The sequence below is a fragment of the Geotrypetes seraphini genome, chromosome 9 (assembly GCF_902459505.1).
Source record: "Geotrypetes seraphini chromosome 9, aGeoSer1.1, whole genome shotgun sequence".
NCBI lineage: Eukaryota > Metazoa > Chordata > Amphibia > Gymnophiona > Dermophiidae > Geotrypetes > Geotrypetes seraphini.
Genome location: NC_047092.1, coordinates 187685815 through 187706538, shown reverse-complemented (window position 1 = coordinate 187706538; position 20724 = coordinate 187685815). Strand labels below are relative to the sequence as shown.

At 40.5% G+C, this 20724-nt stretch overlaps 1 protein-coding gene across 1 annotated transcript in view; it reads right to left on the bottom strand.

The window, feature by feature from the left end:
- Positions 1-15978: 15978 nt before the first annotated feature.
- IQCG (IQ motif containing G) overlaps positions 15979-20724 on the bottom strand; it is a 68516-nt gene continuing 63770 nt past the window's right edge. The window contains exons 7-10 of the mRNA XM_033958036.1: positions 19434-19508; positions 19014-19145; positions 18795-18896; positions 15979-16193 (exon numbers count right to left, since the gene is read on the bottom strand). Of these exons, the coding sequence (XP_033813927.1) occupies positions 16074-16193; positions 18795-18896; positions 19014-19145; positions 19434-19508 (429 nt within the window). The 3' untranslated portion in view covers positions 15979-16073. The remainder of the gene's footprint in view (positions 16194-18794; positions 18897-19013; positions 19146-19433; positions 19509-20724) is intronic.

The following is a 20724-nucleotide window of genomic DNA, read 5'->3' as shown; positions in this document are numbered from 1 at the left end:
ACCAGGAAGTACTTCTTCACCGAAAGGGTGGTTGATCATTGGAACAGTCTTCCACTGCAGGTAATTCAGGCCAGCAGCACGCTGGACTTTAAGAGAAAGTAGATAAGCATGTGGGATCACTTCAAGGAAGAATTTAGGGGGTGGGTCATTAGAGTGGGCAGACTTGTTGGGCCGTGGCCCTTTTCTGCCATCATCTTCTATGTTTCGAGCAGGGACTGTCTAGTCCATGTTTGATGTACAGCACTGTGCATGCTTAGTAGCACTATAGAAATGATAAAGGAAAGATTAGGTTCTTACCTTGCTAATCTTCTTTGCAAACAGGAGTGGTAGTTAAACCCCCATTAGTTACAAGGGTTGTAGAGAACCCACTGTTTTCATGCTTCACCTCCCATCACTCTAGGATGAGCTCCACCACCCTCAGTTAGTAACATAGTAGATGACGGCAGATAATGACCCGAATGGTCCATCCAGTCTGCCCAACCTGATTCAATTTAAAAAATTTTTATTTTTTTTTATTTTTTCTTCTTAGCTATTTCTGGGCAAGAATCCAAAGCTTTACCCGGTACTGTGCTTGGGTTCCAACTGCCAAAATCTCTGTTAAGACTTACTCCAGCCCATCTACACCCTCCCAGCCAATGAAGCTCTCCCCTGCCCATCCTCCACCAAACGGCCATACACAGACCCAGACCGTGCAAGTCTGCCCAGTAACTGGCCTAGTTCAATATTTAATATTATTTTCTGATTCTAAATCTTCTGTGTTCATCCCACGCTTCTTTGAACTCAGTCACAGTTTTACTCTCCACCACCTCTCTCGGGAGAGCATTCCAGGCATCCACTACCCTCTCCGTAAAGTAGAATTTCCTAACATTGCCCCTGAATCTACCACCCCTCAACTTCAAATTATGTCCTCTGGTTTTACCATTTTCCTTTCTCTGGGAAAGATTTTGTTCTACGTTAATACCCTTCAAGTATTTGAACGTCTGAATCATATCTCCCCTGTCTCTCCTTTCCTCTAGGGTATACATATTCAGGGCTTCCAGTCTCTCCTCATACGTCTTCTGGTGCAAGCCTCCTATCATTTTCGTCGCCCTCCTCTGGACCGCCTCAAGTCTTCTTACGTCTTTCGCCAGATACGGTCTCCAAAACTGAACACAATACTCCAATTGGGGCCTCACCAATGACCTGTACAGGGGCATCAACACCTTCTTCCTTCTACTGACTACGCCTCTCTTTATACAGCCCAGCATCCTTCTGGCAGCAGCCACTGCCTTGTCACACTGTTTTTTCGCCTTTAGATCTTCGGACACTATAACCCCAAGGTCCTTCTCTCCTCCCATCATATACGGTTCCTTCCTATTGTTAATCCCCAAATGCATTACTCTGCATTTATTTGCATTGAATTTTAGTTGCCAGGCATTAGACCATTCCTCTAACTTTTGCAGATCCTTTTTCATATTTTCCACTCCTTCTTCGGTGTCTACTCTGTTACAAATCTTGGTATCATCTGCAAAAAGGCACACTTTTCCTTCTAACCCTTCAGCAATGTCACTCACAAACATATTGAACAGGATTAGCCCCAGCACCGAACCCTGAGGGACTCCACTAGTCACCTTTCCTTCCTTCGAGCGACTTCCATTAACCACCACCCTCTGGCGTCTGTCCGACAGCCAGTTTCTGACCCAGTTCACCACTTTGGGTCCTAACTTCAGCCCTTCAAGTTTGTTCAACAGCCTCCTATGAGGAACTGTATCAAAGGCTTTGCTGAAATCCAAGTAAATTACATCTAGCATATGTCCTCGATCCAGCTCTCTGGTCACCCAATCAAAAAATTCAATCAGGTTCGTTTGGCACGATTTACCTTTTGTAAAGCCATGTTGCCTCGGATCCTGTAACCCATTAGATTCAAGGAAATACACTATCCTTTCTTTCAGCAACACTTCCATTATTTTTCCAACAACTGAAGTGAGGCTCACCGGCCTGTAGTTTCCTGCTTCATCCCTGTGACCACTTTTATGAATAGGGACCACATCCGCTCTCCTCCAATCCCCAGGAATCACTCCCGTCTCCAGAGATTTGTTGAACAAGTCTTTAATAGGACTCGCCAGAACCTCTCTGAGCTCCCTTAGTATCCTGGGATGGATCCCATCTGGTCCCATCGCTTTGTCCACCTTCAGTTTTTCAAGTTGCTCATAAACACCCTCCTCCGTGAATGGCGCAGAATCTACTCCATTTTCTCGTGTAACTTTGCCAGACAATCTCGGTCCTTCTCCAGGATTTTCTTCTGTGAACACAGAACAGAAGTATTTGTTTAGCACATTTGCTTTCTCCTCATCACTCTCCACATATTTGTTCCCAGCATCTTTTAGCCTAGCAATTCCATTTTTTATCTTCCTCCTTTCACTAATATATCAGAAAAAATTTTTATCTCCCTTTTTTACATTTTTAGCCATTTGTTCTTCCGCCTGTGCCTTCGCCAAACGTATCTCTCTCTTGGCTTCTTTCAGTTTCACCCTGTAGTCCTTTCTGCTCTCCTCTTCTTGGGTTTTTTTATATTTCATGAACGCCAACTCTTTCGCCTTTATTTTCTCAGCCACTAGGTTGGAGAACCATATCGGCTTCCTTTTTCTCTTGTTTTTATTGATTGTAAGATCATAAACCCTCCAGTAGAAACCTTCCCCCCACCCAACACTAAGTGGTGTATAATAAATAGGGAAATGGCATTTAAACATGACAAAAAGATGTTAATGGCTCCCATATTTTTATAAAATTTTTATAATTTCCATTCTGTACCGCCAATGATCTTTCCATTCTATATAAGTGACACAACGAATTCCACCAGAAATTGAAATTAAGTCTACTGTGGTCTTTCCAGTTATTAGTAATATGTTGGATGGCAACTCCTGTCATGATCAATAAAAGTTTATTGTTACACGATGATATCTGACTCTTTTTTCTTATAGAGATTCCAAATATCACAGTATCATAAGATAATGCTTCATGATTTTCCAATAAACAATTTATTTGATCCCAGATTGAATTCCAAAAGGCTAAGATATAGGGACAGTAATACAAAAGATGATCCAAAATCCCTACATCAAGATTACAATGCCAGCATCTATTAGACAAGGAACTATTTAATTTTTGTAATCTAACTGGGGTCCAAAAAGCTCTATGTAAAAGAAAAAAACAAGTTTGCCTCATAGATGCCGACATTATACATCTTATTCTCCAAGACCAAATTTGTGGCCATTGAGATGCTGAAATCTGATGCTTAATCTCAATGCTCCAAATATCCCTAAGACCATTTTTAGGCTTTTTTTTAACCAGATCACTAATAGTGTTATACCACTGTGCAGCCTGGTGACCGAAAAAGTCCGCCTGAAAACATAAAAATTCCATACTGTATTGGGTAGTAAGATTTTTCCATTCAGGGAACTCTGTCTGAATGGCCTGCTTCAATTGCAACCAACGAAAACATTGTGATTTATGAAGTCCAAATTTATGTTGCAATTGTGTAAAATCAAGCAGTTTACCATTAGAAATAACATCATTTTAAGTTTGAATTCCTGCAATTATCCAATGCTTCCAGACGACCTTGAAACCGCCAATTCGAATCTTGGAGTTTAGCCATATGGTTTGACTTGTTAATAGGAATAGCTAAGTTACTGACAAATCGTAAGGTTTTCCAAGTATCCATTAAAATTCTATTTTCTTTATATAATCTGGGCATCTTGATACTGAGAACATGAGAAAGATGTAAAGGAAACATGAGTCGCCATTCCAAATATAACCAATCAGGAGTGTACTCAATGAGCTCCGGGAGGACCCAATACATACCTTGACGTAAAATATAGGCCTGATGGTACCTATAAAAGTTTGGAAAATTTTCAGGATACAAAATAAATTTGAATAAATCTGAAATTCTTCCACTCAATGTACATTGTCTAAAAAGTATGTTTGATTCATTTTCTTTTGTTTGGAAGGAAGATGGATTAAAATATTTAGGAATATGGATTAAAAATACAATGGATGATACGGTAAAAGAGGATGTAAAAACTTTTTTTTAGTTAAGCACAACTAATGAAACTAGGTGGTTAAAAAGGAGCTACCTACCTGTGAGCTACCTGCACCAATAGTTCTGTATTTCTTATGAGTAAATTCTTCATTCCTTACCCTACCAGAGAGGCGATAGAAACAAGACATCTGACTATGCAGGCAGGTCTGAAACAGAAAACTACAGAGGAACAGGATATAGACCCTTTGGGACGCCTGGTGCCCCAAAACTTTTGTTTCTGGCCCTGGAATGTCCTCTGGTTGGAGGTCGCTCCTGAATACTGGTGAAATTGCCAGGAGCCACAAAAATTTCCCCTACTGGATCCCCCTTGCATTCTGGGGTCTGCCATCTGGTAAGGATTTTGACTTGTTATCCACCACACTATTCATTAAATTGTCCAGGCCCTGACCAAAGAGCAACTGTCCTTGGAGGCCGAGTTGCCCACCCATTGCCTGATCCAGAGCATTCTGTGAGCAGAGATGGCGTAAGCAGAGACCTTGCTCAAGACTCTGAAAAGGTCATATAGAGCATCTGCAACATAACCTCCTCCAAGACAAACGCTGGGTAAGTGATGCTGTCCGGATCTAGAGCCCAGCCTAGCCAAAAGTGGCATGCTCAGGCAATATAGGATGCCACTGCTGCCGCTTTCAGTTCTAGCGCAGCAGCCTCAAATTGTCTTTTGAGGACAAAACCTATTCTGGGGTCCTGTGCATCCTTGAGGACTATACCCCCTTCACTAAGAAGTGAAGTGTGCTTCGTAACCAGTCCCACCAGCGAATCTACTTTAGGTATAGCAAACTGCTGCTGAAACTCAGCATCCATCAGGTAGAGCTTAGCCATGGACAGTTACCCGTAAGGGTCCCCTCTTCTCTGTACACCAGATCTGGAATCACTTCTAAGCTTTTACATATGTGACTAACTTTGACTGTTTCTTGGACTGTAAGAGAGTAGCAATTGCCACGTACGAATAACCGTTTCATACTAAGACTTCATGCTCAAGAGCCATACCATAACAACAAAACACTCCGGATCCTCAAGTGCGATTGGGCCCTGCATGAGTAGTCCTGGGTGGCATAGTAGTCTGAGACTTGTTCGTTCTGCAGACGGATGAGATCTGCATACCACGGATGCCTCAACCAATTCTGGCACGACTAGCACAACCTGTCCCAAGTGCAACCTTATTCTTCGCAGGACTCTGCCTATCAAAGGCCATGGAGGAAAGACATATAGGAGCCCCTCCTTTGGCCATGGTTGTATCAGGGCATCCAAGCCATCACTTCCTGGCTTATATCTTCGGCTGAAGAACCATGCTGCTTTCTTGTTGGCTGCTAAAACCATTAAATCAGGTTGCCCCCAATTGCTCACGATACTGTTGAGCACTTCTAGACAGAGAGCCCATTCTCCAGGTAGAGTTTTTCGGCTGAGGAAATCCACCTGCACATTGTCCACTCCTGCTACATGCGCCACCGAGAGGGCCATTAGGTGGATCTCTGCCCACCAAAACAGAAGTTGAGCTTCCAGGTGTAGAGCAGCACCCTTGGTGCTCCCCCTGATGATTGATATAAGCTACTACCTTTGCACTGTTTGAGAAAACTCACACCGCTTTGTTCTGCAGTTGACATCTGAACATCTGCAGCATGAGGTGGATGGCTTTCATTTCCAACCAGTTGATCAACCAAATCTTCTGTAAGTGGGACCAGCTTCCCTGCACTGGACACCCCTCACAGTGAATTCCCCTACTATAGAGGCTGGCATACACAGTCAGGATCACCCATGAGAAGATGTGGAATGACACATCTAAGGCCAAAGACTGAGCTGTACCTCTGCTGTCCAAGGTACATACATCTGCAACGCATCCCTCTGTGGGCACCAGTGAGGAAAAAAGTGCATTCTGGAGGGGATGTAGGTGCGCTCTTGCCCAGGGGACCACATCTATAGCTGCTTCCCTCAACCCTAGCACCTGCAGGTAAGCTGTCAGGGCCAACCTGTCCCCAAACTCAATGATCTACTGCATGAGTTTAGCTCTGCAGGTTTCTGGCAGAAAAACTTTGTTCTCCTTTGTGTCAAACAGGATCCCCAGATACTCCAGGCATTGTTGGCTCCAGGTGGCTTTTCCAAAAGTTGACCACCCAGCCCAAGTCTTGCAGGAGCTGAACCACCCACTGCACTGCTGTCCTTTCTTTGGCTTTGGACGGCACTCTCAGCCAGTCATCCAGATACGGGTGCACCTGTATCCCTGTCTTGTGGAGGAGCGTTGCCGCTACCATTACCTTGGTGAAGGTGTGTGGCACCGTGGCCAGACCAAATGGCAGGGCCAAGAACTGGAAGTGCTGCTTCAGAACACGGAACTGTAAGAACCTCCAGAAAGATTGGAATGTGTGGATAAGCCTCTGTCAAATCCAGTGAGGTGAGAAATTCTCCCAGTGCCACTGAAGCAATGACAGACTGCACCGTCTCCATGCAGAAGCTGTGTATTTTGAGGGCCACATTGACCAACTTGAAATCCAGAATTGGCCTCCAGTCTTCTGAGTCTTTTTGGGGCACTCTAAAGTATATGGAGTAACTGCCTAAGCCCAATTCTTCCTCTGATACGGATTCTATGGCCACTAGATCCAGTACCCTCTGTACCATCGCTCAGATTTTGACCACTTTTTCTGGTCTCCCTGCTAGAGAATCCACAAAAATGTCTGGGAGGGGATGAAATAACTCAAGCTTGTACCCCTCCTGAATCATCTCCAGTACTAGCAGTCTGAACTGATCTCTGCCTACACCTTCAAATAGGCTGTTAACCTTCCACTGAATTTTGGAGGTCCGGCTGCTGATCTGGTGTCATAACTGCTTCTTAGGAACAGGATGACTGAGGGAGCCTGGTACCTCCAAACCTCTGTCTCGCGCCTTGAGACGTACTCTAGACCACTGTGCTTCCTGAGTACTGCGAAAATACCTAGAGCTGCGAAAATTACCCCGTCTGACCCTCTGGGGGTCCTCGGTCTGCTGTGAGGTAACGACTTTGGTTTGCGATCCTATATGCTTGCCATGAGGTCATCCAGACCTTTCCCAAAGAGTAATTGCCCTTTAAAAGGTAATTTTCTAAGCATCAGCTTGGAGGAAGAGTGCCCTACCCACTGTCTAATTCACAGAATTCTTTGGGCAGAGATAGTATAGGCCGATACTTTGTCCAAGACTCTGAGAATTATCATAAAGAGCATCCACTACATAATCCACTCCGGATATGAAGAATTGCTGATCCCTCCCTGCATCAGTCTCCGGATCACAGCACAGCTTGAAGTGGCAGGTGCATGCTATATGCTATCTTTAATCCCACAGCCAAAGCCTCATACTATTTCTTGAGGACAAAATCTAGTCTGCGGTCCTGAATATCTTTTAACACCACTCTGCCTTCACTGGGTACACTCAGTAACCTGCACTGAATCCAACTTTGGTGGGACAAAGAGTTAAAGTCTGCAGCCATGACATAAACTTCACCATGGCTCTGGCCACCCAAAGGGGCCCCTCTGGGACCTCCCAATGGTCTTTTAACAAATATATTAGTAATATCCTGATGCGAGGGGAAGCACGTGAACTAAGCCTTAATGCTGCTTATAAGTGAGCACTGCACAGTTTCTATCCGTAATTCTTGTAGAGACTGCAATTATCTCTGGAAGCTGTGATGGCTTAAACAGCCTGTGCAGTTGGGTCTTCTCCCAGATCCTGAGCCTCCACCTGATCCGGATCTGACGGTCTAGAATGGGAAAGGGCATGGTCCTCCCAGAACTCATGGAAAAGCTACCAGATTGGTTATGGTTAGAATGGCAGCTCATGTTTCCCATTAGGCTTCGTCATCTTCTCAGTATTAAAATGCCTAGGATACGTAAAAACAATAGAATATTAATGGACACATGGAAAACTTTACGTTATATTACTAATTTAACACCTCTTCCAATTAAAAAATCAACGTATCAAAATATATGGCTAAACTCCAGGATCCAAATAGGCGGTTTTTTTTGGGGGGTTTTTTTTTTTCTTTATTCTTTTTCAAACTTAAGTGCACAAAAAGAACAACATGAAATGCTATCATATAACACTTGAACATCATACATTATATTCTTAATATGTAAATTAATTAAAAACCCTCCCCCCTCCCATCTTTCTATACAATCATTAAAACTATCATATTCCTTCAAAATTTCAATTTCGCTACATCTTATCTTCCAATCTCCCCACCCCCCTATGTATATTATCAAAGAAAAATGATGCCTATTCACTACAAAATTCAACCATCGGTCTCCATATCTTTAAAAAAATTTTATAACTTCCTTTCTGTATTGCAATTGCTCTTTCCATCTTGTAAATATGACACAGGGAATTCCACCAAAACGTATAATTGAGATTACTATAATTTTTCCAGTTGTTAGTAATATGTTGCATAGCAACACCCGTCATTATCATCAAAAGCTTATTGTTATGTGCTGATAATTGACTTTTTTTCCTCATAGACATACCGAATAGAACAGTATCATATGATATTTCCACATGATTTTCCAATAAGCAATTTATTTGAGACCAAATTGAATTCCAAAAATTCCTAATGCAGGGGCAATAAAAAAATTAGATGATCCAATGGTCCCCACTTCTAGATTACAGTGCCAGCATCTATTAGATTTAGAGCTATCCAACTTTCGTAAACGAACTGGGGTCCAAAAAGCTCTATGTTAAAAGAACCAAGTTTGTCTCATAGATGCTGACACTGTACATCTCATTCTCCAAGACCAAATTCGTGGCCATTGAGAAGCAGAAATATTATGCTTAATCTCAATGCTCCAAATAGGCGGTTTTAAGATTGTCTGGAAGGATTGTATTAAAGCAGGTATACGAACCTTAAATGATGTCATTTCTAATGGTAAACTGTTGGATTTTTCACAGTTGCAATATAAATTTGGCCTTGATAAAAAACAAAGCTATAAATGGTTGCAACTGAAGCAGGCTATTCAGGTAGGGTTCCCTGAATGGAAATCTCTTAATCAATTTAGTTTAGATTTTTTATGCTTTCAGGCAGACTTTCTGGGTCACCAGGCTGCACAATGGTATAAATTATTATCTGGCTATTCGAATAAGAAACCAAAGATTGGACTTAGAGATATTTGGAGCATTGAGATTAAGCATCAAATTAATGCGTCTCAATGGCCACGTATTTGGTCTTGGAGGATGAGATGTACAATGTCTGCATCATTGAGGCAAACATGGTTTTTCCTGTTGCATAGAGCACTTTGGACCCCTGTTCGTTTACAAAAATTGGATTGCCCTAAGTCTAATAGATGTTGGCATTGTCATCTCGAGGCTGGAACTTTAGATCATTTATTGTTTCATTGTCCATTTATTAAAGCTTTTTGGCAGTCAATTTGGGATCAAATAAATTGTATGCTAGAAAATCATGTAGCATTGTCATATGACACAATTTTATTTGGCATTTCTATGAGAGCTAAAAGCCAATTATCTGCTAATAATAGTAAACTTTTAATGATTTTAACAGGAGTTGCCATTCAGCAAATAACATAACTGGAAAGATTGCACAAGATTAAATTATTGTTTTTGGTGGAACTCGGTGTGTCACATGTATAAAATGGAAAGAGCGCTTGTAGTTCAAAATTGATATTTTAATAAATTTAAGGATGTGTAGGGGCCATTAATAAGGTATTATAATGAATAATCAGCATTTTTCCCTACTTACTTAATATATATTGTTTTGTGGGTGGAGGGTGGGTTTTGGGGTTTTCATTATCAAATTATAAAACAAATGATCTAAATTATTATATGATATATATTATATTTGAATATAATATATAATCTTTTTCTTAAGAAAAATGTAGAGCTTCAAGTGATGTATATTAAGTGATGATTTTATTGTACACTTGTTGAACGATTTAAAATGAATAAAGATTTATATAAAAAAAAAAGCAGTTTAGATGTTTACATATAGTTCAGAACACAGCCATCAAAATAATCTATAATGCAAAAAAATTTGATCATGTAACAGCTTTACTGGTTAAATCTCATTGGCTCCCAGGCAGCCAGAATTCATTGACTCCTTATACCCCACTCGTCCCAATGTACACTCCGTTCATTTTACCAGAACTTACTCATAATCCCATCATTAAGGGTTATTAATACTATGAGAAATTGCATTTTCTCCATCACCGCTCCCACACTATGGAACTCAGAGCCAGCTTAAATACGAGAAATTAATTCATTAGACAAATTTAAATCCAGCCTAAAAACTATGCTTTTTGAAGAAGCTTTTGCAGTGCAACCGTCCTTTTAAGGATGTTCTCTTTTAACCAAATAGTAGAATTTTCTTCTGACCAGCTTTTCTGCTCAGGAAAAAACTGCAGTGTCCACACCTAACCTTTTGGTTTTTAATTTTTGTTCTTTCCTTTCAAAAATATTGTAATTCTTCCCCTTCCTTTTTGTTCCAGTCTATTCATCTGTTTTAAAGTTTAGTCTTTTTTTAACTTTGATGTTATTTTAAAATTTGGGGGTTTTGTCTTACTTGTTTTTACCCTACTCAAATGTATTATGTATGTAAGTCGCTTTGAAATTTTTAAAAGGCGGGATGACAAAATTTTAATAAACTTGATATACAATACAAAAAAATACGACCATGTTTCCCCTTTCTACGTAAAGCACACTGGCTACCAGTAGAACATAGAATAAGTTACAAAATCCTCCTACTCACGTTCAAAACTCGCTTAAGTAACCAAACGGAATTCATCAATAATCTTCTCATTCCCTACTATCCTTCTAAAGCCCTCTGTTCGATGATTCAGAATCTCTAAAGCATATAAACACTATGAGATCAAATAACTTTGCAGTATCCGCACCATCCCTCTAGAATTCCATTCCCAATTATCTGCAGGAAGAAAAATCCTTCTCTCGTTTTAAGGACGCCTTTGAAACTTAATTGCCTTTATAAGGGCTAAATTCTTAAAATCTTCATTTTTTACTTCCCCGCCTACTGTTCGTCCCTGATTTTTTGTTCTTTCCTATCAAATATTGTCGTTTTCCCCTCTTTACTGTTCGTTTCTGTCTGTCATTGATTGTAGTCTTTTGTTTACTCATCTCCCCTGTTGTCATGCAGTTTTTAACTTTGATTCTATACTGTTTTAATTTTTGTACACCGCTCAGAAGTCTGATTGAGCAGTATAACAAATTTTAAATAAACTTAGCACCCCTCCCCCAATCCCACCTGCCGCGCACACCTCCTTACCCCATACCGCTAGATGAAGTTATTGCTCACAGCAGTCAACAACATGCTCCTCGTGACCCCGTCAGCTCTCTCTGACATCACTTCCTATGCGTGGCACCCAGAAGTGATGTCAGTGGGAGAGCCAACGGGGTTGCGAAGAGCATGTTGTTGACAGCTGCAAACAACTTCAGCTAGAGGTTTGGGGGAAGGGGAGGAAAGGGAAGAGGAGGGGTTCCAGTATGACGGCTAGAGCGGGCTGCCCCCCCTTTACTATGCCATTGCTGTTGCCCCCTCACATGCTACGAGGCATGCAAAACATGGACAGTCCTCGGCCCACCATTTAGCGCAAATCTGTCATGAATCTGATGTATCCTGTCTTGAAGAGTTGCCTTCCACCTGATTTTAAGCAAAATCGAGGTATTTTGAGTCAAATAAAGGCTTTTATTTTCAAATTGGGAAATCCAAGATGGCTACTGCAGTAATGATTTTAGCACTAAAAAAGGCCCGTGGAAGCTAGGGGTCAGAAATTAGTGATTTGGGGATTTTAGAGGTAGGGGACCTTAGCTCTAGCCATAGAACAAAAAAATATCACTTTCCAGGACCCCCCTACCCAATTTTCTGCCCCAGGCTGTCAGCCTTTTACTCATTGTGCCATGCTTGTAGTAGGAGCTGCTTAATGGATCTGAAAGGTCCTCCCCAAGATCCAAGTCCTCATCCAGAGAAAATGGATCAGCCAAAAAAGAATCCTCATCCCAAGACACCTGTGGCTGCTTGGACAATGGCTGAGGGGGCTGGATAGAGACAGCCGCAACAGGAGACTGAATGGGAGTGGCTGTGGAAGTGGGGGGGGGGAACCCAGATGACTTGCAACCCCCAGAACCAAATTAGGACTCCCAGCCACCTGTAAATAAGCCTTGCGCATGGCCAACATAAAATCAGGACTGAACAACCCCAGCAGCAATCCAGAAATCATAGCAGGAGCAGAAGATACATTTAAGACTTGTTCCTGTCTCTCTAAGACAGGAGGAAGTTTGCCTGAGGCTGTGGGCAAAATGGATGCGTTTCCCGCCAAAACCAAGGGACGTGCCATTGCTAAACTGCTTAACATTACTCAAAAAGAAAAACGACGTTTGCAAATTATTCAAAACACTGCTATCAAATTGATTTATAACGCCAGGAAATATGATCACGTAACACCATTATTTATTGACGCTCATTGGCTCCCTATTAGCCATCGCATATGGTTTAAGGTCTTGTTACTCATATATAAAACCTTGGTTAACAATGAACCTCAGTTTATATAAAAAATGCTAATTCCCCACAGTTCCGCGCGTGCACTCAGGTCATCCTCTCAAAATTTACTAGTTGTTCCCTCTTTAAAAATAATAGGCACACGAAGATCAGACATGTTCTCTGTAATTGGTCCTCAGTGGTGGAACTCTTTGCCCCAACATATCAAAAACGAAAAAGATATCCCTTCTTTTAAAAAATCCCTGAAAACATACCTTTTTAAAGATGCTTTTAACATTTAAACTTTCTTGATTTTATGATTTTTCCTTTTATAAATACCTAGTTTCCTTTTGTTTTTTCCTTATATGTTTTCTTGATATAACAGATGTAACTTTTTACCCTCCTTCCCCTCCAACTAATGTCTGTCTTGTCTTAATTTTAATGTTTATTTATTTTGTATTAATTTTTAATTCTATCCAATTTTATAATTATGTACATCGCTTTGTAATCAGATTTAGCGATTCATCAAATATTTAATAAACCTTGAAACCTGAAATCAAGCACGGCACCGAAGCCAAACTCGACCCTGCTGCTACAGAAACACTGCTAGTAGCCCAGCCACGTTATATTACTAATTTAACACCTCTTCCAATTAAAAAATCAACGTATCAAAATATATGGCTAAACTCCAGGATCCAAATAGGCGGTTTTTTTTGGGGGGTTTTTTTTTTCTTTATTCTTTTTCAAACTTAAGTGCACAAAAAGAACAACATGAAATGCTATCATATAACACTTGAACATCATACATTATATTCTTAATATGTAAATTAATTAAAAACCCTCCCCCCTCCCATCTTTCTATACAATCATTAAAACTATCATATTCCTTCAAAATTTCAATTTCGCTACATCTTATCTTCCAATCTCCCCACCCCCCTATGTATATTATCAAAGAAAAATGATGCCTATTCACTACAAAATTCAACCATCGGTCTCCATATCTTTAAAAAAATTTTATAACTTCCTTTCTGTATTGCAATTGCTCTTTCCATCTTGTAAATATGACACAGGGAATTCCACCAAAACGTATAATTGAGATTACTATAATTTTTCCAGTTGTTAGTAATATGTTGCATAGCAACACCCGTCATTATCATCAAAAGCTTATTGTTATGTGCTGATAATTGACTTTTTTTCCTCATAGACATACCGAATAGAACAGTATCATATGATATTTCCACATGATTTTCCAATAAGCAATTTATTTGAGACCAAATTGAATTCCAAAAATTCCTAATGCAGGGGCAATAAAAAAATTAGATGATCCAATGGTCCCCACTTCTAGATTACAGTGCCAGCATCTATTAGATTTAGAGCTATCCAACTTTCGTAAACGAACTGGGGTCCAAAAAGCTCTATGTTAAAAGAACCAAGTTTGTCTCATAGATGCTGACACTGTACATCTCATTCTCCAAGACCAAATTCGTGGCCATTGAGAAGCAGAAATATTATGCTTAATCTCAATGCTCCAAATAGGCGGTTTTAAGATTGTCTGGAAGGATTGTATTAAAGCAGGTATACGAACCTTAAATGATGTCATTTCTAATGGTAAACTGTTGGATTTTTCACAGTTGCAATATAAATTTGGCCTTGATAAAAAACAAAGCTATAAATGGTTGCAACTGAAGCAGGCTATTCAGGTAGGGTTCCCTGAATGGAAATCTCTTAATCAATTTAGTTTAGATTTTTTATGCTTTCAGGCAGACTTTCTGGGTCACCAGGCTGCACAATGGTATAAATTATTATCTGGCTATTCGAATAAGAAACCAAAGATTGGACTTAGAGATATTTGGAGCATTGAGATTAAGCATCAAATTAATGCGTCTCAATGGCCACGTATTTGGTCTCTCTAAGACAGGAGGAAGTTTGCCTGAGGCTGTGGGCAAAATGGATGCGTTTCCCGCCAAAACCAAGGGACGTGCCATTGCTAAACTGCTTAACATTACTCAAAAAGAAAAACGACGTTTGCAAATTATTCAAAACACTGCTATCAAATTGATTTATAACGCCAGGAAATATGATCACGTAACACCATTATTTATTGACGCTCATTGGCTCCCTATTAGCCATCGCATATGGTTTAAGGTCTTGTTACTCATATATAAAACCTTGGTTAACAATGAACCTCAGTTTATATAAAAAATGCTAATTCCCCACAGTTCCGCGCGTGCACTCAGGTCATCCTCTCAAAATTTACTAGTTGTTCCCTCTTTAAAAATAATAGGCACACGAAGATCAGACATGTTCTCTGTAATTGGTCCTCAGTGGTGGAACTCTTTGCCCCAACATATCAAAAACGAAAAAGATATCCCTTCTTTTAAAAAATCCCTGAAAACATACCTTTTTAAAGATGCTTTTAACATTTAAACTTTCTTGATTTTATGATTTTTCCTTTTATAAATACCTAGTTTCCTTTTGTTTTTTCCTTATATGTTTTCTTGATATAACAGATGTAACTTTTTACCCTCCTTCCCCTCCAACTAATGTCTGTCTTGTCTTAATTTTAATGTTTATTTATTTTGTATTAATTTTTAATTCTATCCAATTTTATAATTATGTACATCGCTTTGTAATCAGATTTAGCGATTCATCAAATATTTAATAAACCTTGAAACCTGAAATCAAGCACGGCACCGAAGCCAAACTCGACCCTGCTGCTACAGAAACACTGCTAGTAGCCCAGCCACAGCGACAAGGGAATCCTTGGCGGTCTGCAATCGCAAATCTTCCAGACTGTTGGCAGCCGAGGAAATCCCAGCATGGGCAGCAGGTGAGGCCTGGGTGTCACCAGCACCACCCGCCAACGAGCGGTGCACACAGAAAGGGAAGCTGGACACACTGACACCTGAAGCCGAGTTCCCCTTGAGGCGGCTATAACATTTTGTGCACCCACCAGCCGAATCCAACGCTCGGTGCCCACATAAAAAGCTCATACTGAATGTGCCAAAAACTCACACACAATGCCGTACAAAAATGGCAGCCTCAGGATCACTTTCTGCTCTGTTTATTTCTTGAGAGCAGACACCACAAGGCACTCTAGACTGTAGTCTCTGCTGGATAGGTGGCCAGGTGTATAGTTGAGGCTCCTCTAATCACAGAAAACTGGGGGAGGGACTCGACCCTTTTGAGTGTGGCACCCCCAAGGTCGGTAGGACCTTCAAGAGGATCTCCCAAGCTCTGTTTGGACATTAAAAGGGACAAGAAAAATTCCCCATCCGTTTCTGAGCTTTTTAGCCAACACACGGCTGTGTCGAGTCCTCTTTATGTAATAGCCTTGGAAATAAGACACTTTGATTTCATTACTTGCTGATGGCCTTTTCATTTGTAATACCCATTTTTTTATGTTGTCTTTGGAACAGTAGATTCTGCAAAAACTCATCACTCATATCAATTATGGCACTAAAAACACATTTAATGTAAAAAGTGAAAAGCTCTCCATAAAGCCATCCTGAAGGGCTCTACCCTCATATACAGACAAGGCAGCGCTCACTTTTTCTTTTTGTCTGCTGCTTTTTTGCCTTTCTTTGGAGCCACCTTGTCCTTCTTGGGGAGTCTGTAGGACCCCAGTTCTTTCCGAACCATTGTTCCTTTCCACCAGGCCTGGATCTAAAATGAAGAGAAATTTTGAGCAGAACAAATCAGAACAGCACTATGATATATTTATTAGTAAATGCTAAATGTTTTTCCCATTTCAGAACAGTGCAAACGCTGGCGTTTTGTTCTCTGAGCTGCTCTGTTTCCTATACGAGTTCTGTGCCTGAGTATCACTCACTTAAAATCCCATGGTAATGATAGCACAGGTACAAAGAAGTGAGCAAAAGACCTTTGATCATGGCATAACATTCTTGTAGAAACTTGTGGTGGCTACTTCACGCTCATTTAGCCTATAAATAGTATATAAATACTAAATAAAATTGGCGGGGTATGAGCGACAGGCTATTTCTGCCATGGATTCTAAACAGATGTTAAACTGAAAGAAAAATCACTCCGTGGACCTATTCAAAGTATTATATGGATGATATAACAAAGTTCACAGGCTTGCTCAGAATCATGGAGGGGAAAACTGGGGCGAACCCCAGAGGAAAAACCACCTCACAGCCCAATCATCGCATGGACAGTAAACCAGACGTTATATCATTTCATATATGTTTTTACGTTGTGAAAAAACTACGGTCTACTATAGATTATAGTCAAAGAACTTAGGCAAACTTAGCTTGCGAGTTCCAACATGCATGTTTCGGTCCTGCCTCAGGGAACACACAGGAAAAGTTAGAAAGAAACGCTCATGCGATGGGAGATTCCAACAGAGGACTGTTGGCTCACATAGAGAAGCGCATATAGCATGTCGGAACTCGCAAGCTAAGTTTGCCTAAGTTCTTTGACTATAATCTATAGTAGACCGTAGTTTTTTCACAACGTAAAAACATATATGAAATGATATAACGTCTGGTTTACTGTCCATGCGATGATTGGGCTGTGAGGTGGTTTTTCCTCTGGGGTTCGCCCCAGTTTTCCCCTCCATGATTCTGAGCAAGCCTGTGAACTTTGTTATATCATCCATATAATACTTTGAATAGGTCCACGGAGTGATTTTTCTTTCAGTTTAACATATGCATTTTATCACTCCTGTTACATTGTTTGTAACTTGTCCCCTTTCTCATATTTGAATGGATTCTAAACAGGGCACATTATTTATTCGTTGTTGGTTGCTTTTTTGTTTTACTCTGAAACCTACTGCTAGAAGTAGATTGTTGAATTGACTTGCTCAGCTTGTTTGGTCTTTGAAGTAGCTGTTCCCAGGGTGGGGGGCGGGTTTATTCTTTTCATCTTGTGTTCAAACTTTATTGTGTGATTGTATGTTTTGATGGTTATTTGAAAATTCAATAAAACAGATTTAAACATACTAAATAAAATATAGTGAGGCTTAGATTCAATAAATCATGGGTGGTAGTCAAGAATCCACTCTGACTGAAGGGCATATCTGGATTAGATTCAACAAGGTTGGCTGCAATCAGTTGAAATTAGTCAATTTTGGTCAGTTGGTTGACTGAGTAACTAAGGGGGTTGGATAACTTTGTTCCTTTAATAAATTAAGTTAATACTTTTACTAATACCTCCTTGGAACTTTCTTGTCCAAACATTCAGTCTTTTTGGGATACTATTTTTCTTTTTGTGGAACGTATTTGGAATGTTGCCATACAATGTTCTCCCTTGCTCCTTTTTGGTGTTCCTCTCCATTTTTCTCCTAGACGACCAGGGACTGCAGCTTTTCTCCGGTGGACTGTATTGATAGCTCTAAAGTGCATTTTGATCAAATGGTTAGAGGTGGAGGGTCCTGATTATTCTCTGGCGTTGTTGCCTGATCACACTCCTGATGTGGGGAACGCAGAGATGTGCTGGACTTTTCTTCCTTACTGGGGCGCATATTTCAGTGTATTTGGGATAAAAGTTCAAAATGTTCAGGGAAGTGGATTTTGGAGCGAGGACCATACAAGAAAGCCCCCGAGACCCTCAAAACTACTATTTTGGAATCACCCCGAAGTCTGCCATAGACAGTAATAGCCTGTACTCACAGAATTACCTGATGCAGTGCCTGTATCAGCTCACACTGTAGCTGGACAAAGATGAAGATTCCTGTCTCTGACAAGTATATAAGATCCTCTAGAAGCTTGTCTCTTTGGGCTGTCTTTTAGACAGGCTCTGAGAGCATGAAGCCCTCGACCCCACTAGCTCCTCATGTGTCTTCAGAAAGGGGATGCAGTCAGCACCTACTCCAGCCCTCTGGACTAACACAGGGCCACTCAACCTGTGCTCAAGCACTTGATAAATGAGGGGCGAGCTGAGCTCTCGGGGGAATGCACCCCGAGTTATCTTAAGTGTTAGTGCAGGCTGGCTAGGTAGGTGTCCTGATAAAGGGTTGCTTTCCCATCTACTACCCTCTTCTCCCAGGTAGAGCTGTAAGCTCTGGGGCACTGTGAAGCCTTGCACTTCGGATTAAAACCCCAAAATAATAAATCAGATGCAGAGCAGAAGAAGAGACATCTCAATTCGCTTGCAGAAAGGAAAACTAAGGAGATGGAGCTGAAAAGCTGTAGGCGATTCCTTCTGCAAAAACTCGTGAGTAGAGGTTAAGGCTCCTGTTCCTTTTGCACTGAAACAGCAATTTACATGTAAACGACATCCTCACAACTGTGCACATAGTTTTACCTTCACAACACTCTTCAACTCCAGTACTTCCTGCCGACGCTGTTGCTTCTCGCCTTGTTTCTGAAGACGGTCCTCAATGACTGCACGCTCGTAATCCCTGTACTGTCGAGTGAGAAGACATTGATGAAAACCTAAAGTCCTCGCTGGGTTTCCTTCTATGCAGCTCTACTCACCGTGCCACTTCAAATGAAGAATAAATCTGACCCCAAATCTGCTTACCTGCTTCGCAAGTTCCTGCAGCAGCTGCTGATCGCTGCTCTGAGCTGATTTCAGGTTATTCAGCTCTTGCTGCTTTGCTTCTGTGTCTTTATCATACTTCTCCATCCAGTGTTCGAGCTTCTCTTCAAGCTCCTGCTGGCAAGAAAGAGGGGTTTGCTTCATGTTCTTGGATTACAAGCCAGTGCATGAGCATCAGTGACTTGGCTGGTGAGAAGGCCAAATGCTTAGAAGCTGAGATTCAGGAAAGTAGAGGAATAACAAACCTGCTTTCCCCAAGAGAATCGGAGATGTGCCACAGGAAGCAGAAATACAAGCAGCTGTTTAGCCCTTCCCACCCTATTAATGAGAACCCAAGCCCCTGAATGTGTTTCTTTAACCCCTTCACCTTATACATTCAATCTGAAAAACATGCTCACCCACCCTCTGCTGGTGTCTGAGGAAGTTCTCAATCTCCATGTGAATGTGAATCTCTTCATCCATTTTGGCCTTTAGCTTCTGATGGCACAGAACAGAAATGAGTAGGATGCAGCAAAGCCCCTTTTCCCTGAAATCTTTCTTCTCTGTAGTGCGAAGAGTCCCTCCTAATGTACAACAGCCAAGCTTGAGCAGAGAATGAGCTAAAATCATAGAGCAAGATCTTAATAAACTATGACTCTGCTACTATCCTCCTAAATATGTGGAAACGAACGCCAGGACTTTTACCTGTTGGTCAAATTCAAAAATGTAGAACCAAGAGCTCATTTAGGAAAATGCTGAAAACACAACTATTTGTCGATGCATTTCTTTGAGAACTTGATCTTATGCAAGGATTGAATCTGTTTCTTTTATTCTTACCTTGTTCTGAATTTTATAACATTTGATGTATGTAACTATTTGGGATTTTTTCTCCAAATCTTTATTCATTTTAACAAATACATCAAGTGTACATTAAATATAAATTATCATAATACATTATCACTTGAAAATTCTATCGCAATATGTATCTACAAGATTTATATCCCACCCCCCTCCCATAACCATACACAAATAATAAAATTCTTATGTATATTAATCATTTAAAATATGCAAATATATATATGCAAATCTCCATAACTCACCCCCCCCTTCTTCAATTATCACATAAGGAAAAAGAATAATAAATTACCATTAATCATTATAATATTTTATTAATGGCCCCCACACATCCTGAAATCTAGTAAAATGACCATTTTGTACTGCAATAACCTTTCCATTTTGTACAGATGACACACTGAGTTCCACCAGAAGCTGTAGTTTAGTCTAGAACAATTTTTCCAATTAAACGTTATTTGCTGGATCCCCACACTAGTAAGAATCATCAGAAGCTTATTATTTGCTGCAGATATTTGGCATTTAGCTCTCATACACACACCAAAAATAACCGTATCATAGGACAATGCCACATGATTTTCCATCATTAGGTTAACTTGATCCCAGATTGATACCCAAAATGCCTGAATATATGGACAATAAAATAAAAGATGGTCTAAAGTTCCAACTTCAATTTTACAATGCCAGCATCTATTAGACTTAGAGCAATCTAATTTTTATAATCTAGTAGGGGTCCAGAATGCTCTATGCAACAAGAAGAACCATGTTTGCCTAATAGATGCCGACATCATACCTTTAATTTTCCAAGACCAAATACGTGGCCATTGAGATGCATTAATCTGATGCTTAATCTCAGTGCTCC